This window comes from Camelina sativa, chromosome 3 (genome assembly GCF_000633955.1).
Source record: "Camelina sativa cultivar DH55 chromosome 3, Cs, whole genome shotgun sequence".
NCBI classification, from domain to species: Eukaryota; Viridiplantae; Streptophyta; class Magnoliopsida; order Brassicales; family Brassicaceae; genus Camelina; species Camelina sativa.
Genome location: NC_025687.1, coordinates 1,855,323 through 1,858,174, shown reverse-complemented (window position 1 = coordinate 1,858,174; position 2,852 = coordinate 1,855,323). Strand labels below are relative to the sequence as shown.

Here is a 2,852-nt window from a genome sequence, read left to right as displayed (position 1 = left end):
CCTCATTCTAATGTTTCTGCTTGAATTGGTTTTGTATAGATAGACATATATGTATGCTACTCATTTGCTATATTGCTTGCATCTGATGACATTGATCCCTTGCGAACCAGTCAGTATTTGACAAGAGATCGGAAAGTATTAAATGATTTTGTTGACTGAAGATTGCTTTGTGGTGATGATAGTAATGAACTGATGTTAATAATTTTGATGATATTGACGATTACACGACGTGATGTGACTTGTGAGGAGGTAACTTCAAATTTATATGAGAGTAGTGGCACTGCCTACATATCGTTAGTGATATGGCAGTATATTTATACTTAAAAGCATACCATTTTTTACCACCTCCGAGGTTGTTTGTACAAAACTTCGCAAAACGCCCGAGTAATCTTGAACTTGAAGGAGCAAACTGTGATCACTAGCAAAAATTTAGAAACAACCAAATATCATGTAGGCATAGTGGTACAAATACAACAATACATATGGGCTATTTTAGAGTGGGCCGAGTATTTAATGGGCTGAAAACCTAATTTGAGATCCTGCTGCCACCGCTTTCCCGCTAAAACTGTCTATTGTTCCCGCTCAACCTCACACCAGATTCCGATTTTCACTAATGTTGACGGAGCACCACTCCCAACAACATTCCGATCATACCAGAGAATGGAATTCGATATACCATTGCCGGAGGAGCTTGAGCTACTCGAAGCCAACTCTAATTACTATGAAGAAGAAGACGATGACTACCTAAACTTCGAGGAGCCGCCGTATCCTTACCCAATCGACGGCGATGAAGAAAAAGAAGAAGAAGAACGCGTCGCGCAGAAAGAGCCTCATGTCCGTCAATCGGAATCCATTAATATCAACGGTGTTAAACGACCCAGGAGTTTAATCTCCGATCCGATTGTCAATCTCGACGAAGTCTCTCCAGCTTCTGACAAGAGAAGCAAAATTGATAATAACCGGGTTGAAATTGAAGACGAGGATTGGTTACGGTTCTCGCCGGTTAAGGAAGTTGTTCACGTTATGGAGGAGGAACAAGAAGAAGAGGTCATTCCCAAGGAGACTATTTTGTCCAGGTTACTCTACTGTTCACGAGACATACTGAGGTCGGAAATTTTTATTTCGTTTTTAGTAATCTTGTTATTGGGGTTTGCAGATACGCTTCTGAGATAGACGGGGAGTGCTTTCCGATCACAGCACCTGACGGAGGAGAGAGGGTTTATGCCAAACTCTGTCGGGCTTTGGGAGACGAAGAAGTGAAGAAATTGGATGTGAAAGCCAAGTCTAATGGTACCAAGTTTTCATTTAAGCCATCAGAATTGTTGTAGTAGATCTGTGTACTATCTATTTCTTGCTTGGTCTATTCGTTTCTGGTATTTCTTTCATAAATTTGAGATCAGTTTAGCTTTAGAACATGTTGTTTTGATGGTCTAACCTGTGTATGTATGCTGCTACTACGCTGTGGACAAGGTTTCCGTACAAAATTCAATTCTTGAAGTAGCATACAATCTTCTGACAATATCTCTAATTTTCTCGGTAGGTAACTTGTATCATTCATTACTGTTTTGCAGGTCTTATTAAAGATTCAATCAGTGTTCTTTTGCAGCAATCAGAGAAGGAGGCATTTTACAAGGCCTTGCAAACTAGTTCCGAAGATCAGAATGAAACCATTTCTGCAGAAACATCTGTAATGCATGAGAAACTCTGGGTGGAAAAATATTCTCCTTGCTCATTTACTGAGCTTCTCAGTGATGAGCAGACCAATCGAGAGGTATTTTTTCGTTTCTTGGTGATGATTCTGGTCAATTAGATGAATGAAGATTCAGTGATTTTAGACAGCGTCTTATCGGTTCTTGTAGTTGACCATTATTGATTTTATTTGTAGGTCCTCTTATGGCTTAAGCAGTGGGATGCTTCTGTTTTTGGATCTGAAATTAGAAGCACGACAGAGGAAGTATTGTCAGCTTTGAAACGACATTCTACGCCAAGTCATCATAAAAAGTCGGATTCATCTTTTACACGGAAAAAACAGTTCAATAGATGGAGTAAGGAAAGTGTTGGATATCCGAAAAATGCTGACGTGAGCAATAGCAACACAACAGATAATATAGACTTGTGTAACAAGAAGTTAAAACTTACTGGTCCCCCAGAGCAAAAGGTGAGCGATAGACTGATATAGACTCCAAGTTTATTTTTATATAAGCTGATTGTGGTTGTCTTGTATTATAAGCATCAGTATGCACCGGTAGTAAAAATATAATTTCACTGTTGCTGTAGATTCTTCTGCTTTGTGGTGCCCCAGGACTTGGAAAAACTACGCTTGCTCACATTGCAGCTAAGCATTGTGGATATCGCGTTGTTGAGGTATTCTTGTTGAAATCTGAATTCGTTATTTTCTCTAGTTAAATTCTCGACCATTAGAATAAGCGGGACGTATCTCGCAGTTTAATTCTTCTTATGGTTTTGCATGCATGACATTGATTAATTTCCATGCTACCAATGCTTCTGTATGTGCAGGTTTCTTATTCTTCTATTCTTTATTTTAGGTTAATCCAACTTGTGTTGTTTTGCAGATCAATGCTAGTGACGAGCGATCAGCATCAGCCATTGAAACGAGAATTCTTGATGTAGTTCAGATGAACTCTGTTTCAGCTGATTCTAGACCTAAATGTTTGGTATGCTTACCTACTCTTTGTTCACTTACCTCTTTTCATCATGTTTGAAAGTATTATTCAATGTCTTTTGGAGTGGAAGAGACTGACAATCATTTATGTAGGTGATTGATGAGATAGATGGAGCTCTTGGTGATGGAAAAGGAGCAGTTGATGTTATTCTAAAGATGGTATGTATAT

At 39.0% G+C, this 2,852-nt stretch overlaps 1 protein-coding gene across 1 annotated transcript in view; it reads left to right on the top strand.

Annotated features, from left to right (window-relative positions):
• The window catches only part of LOC104762544 (chromosome transmission fidelity protein 18 homolog), an 8,984-nt gene continuing 6,724 nt past the window's right edge, over positions 593-2,852 (top strand). The window contains exons 1-7 of the mRNA XM_010485871.2: positions 593-1,076; positions 1,157-1,290; positions 1,572-1,771; positions 1,886-2,158; positions 2,278-2,364; positions 2,574-2,675; positions 2,777-2,842. Of these exons, the coding sequence (XP_010484173.1) occupies positions 661-1,076; positions 1,157-1,290; positions 1,572-1,771; positions 1,886-2,158; positions 2,278-2,364; positions 2,574-2,675; positions 2,777-2,842 (1,278 nt within the window). The 5' untranslated portion in view covers positions 593-660. The remainder of the gene's footprint in view (positions 1,077-1,156; positions 1,291-1,571; positions 1,772-1,885; positions 2,159-2,277; positions 2,365-2,573; positions 2,676-2,776; positions 2,843-2,852) is intronic.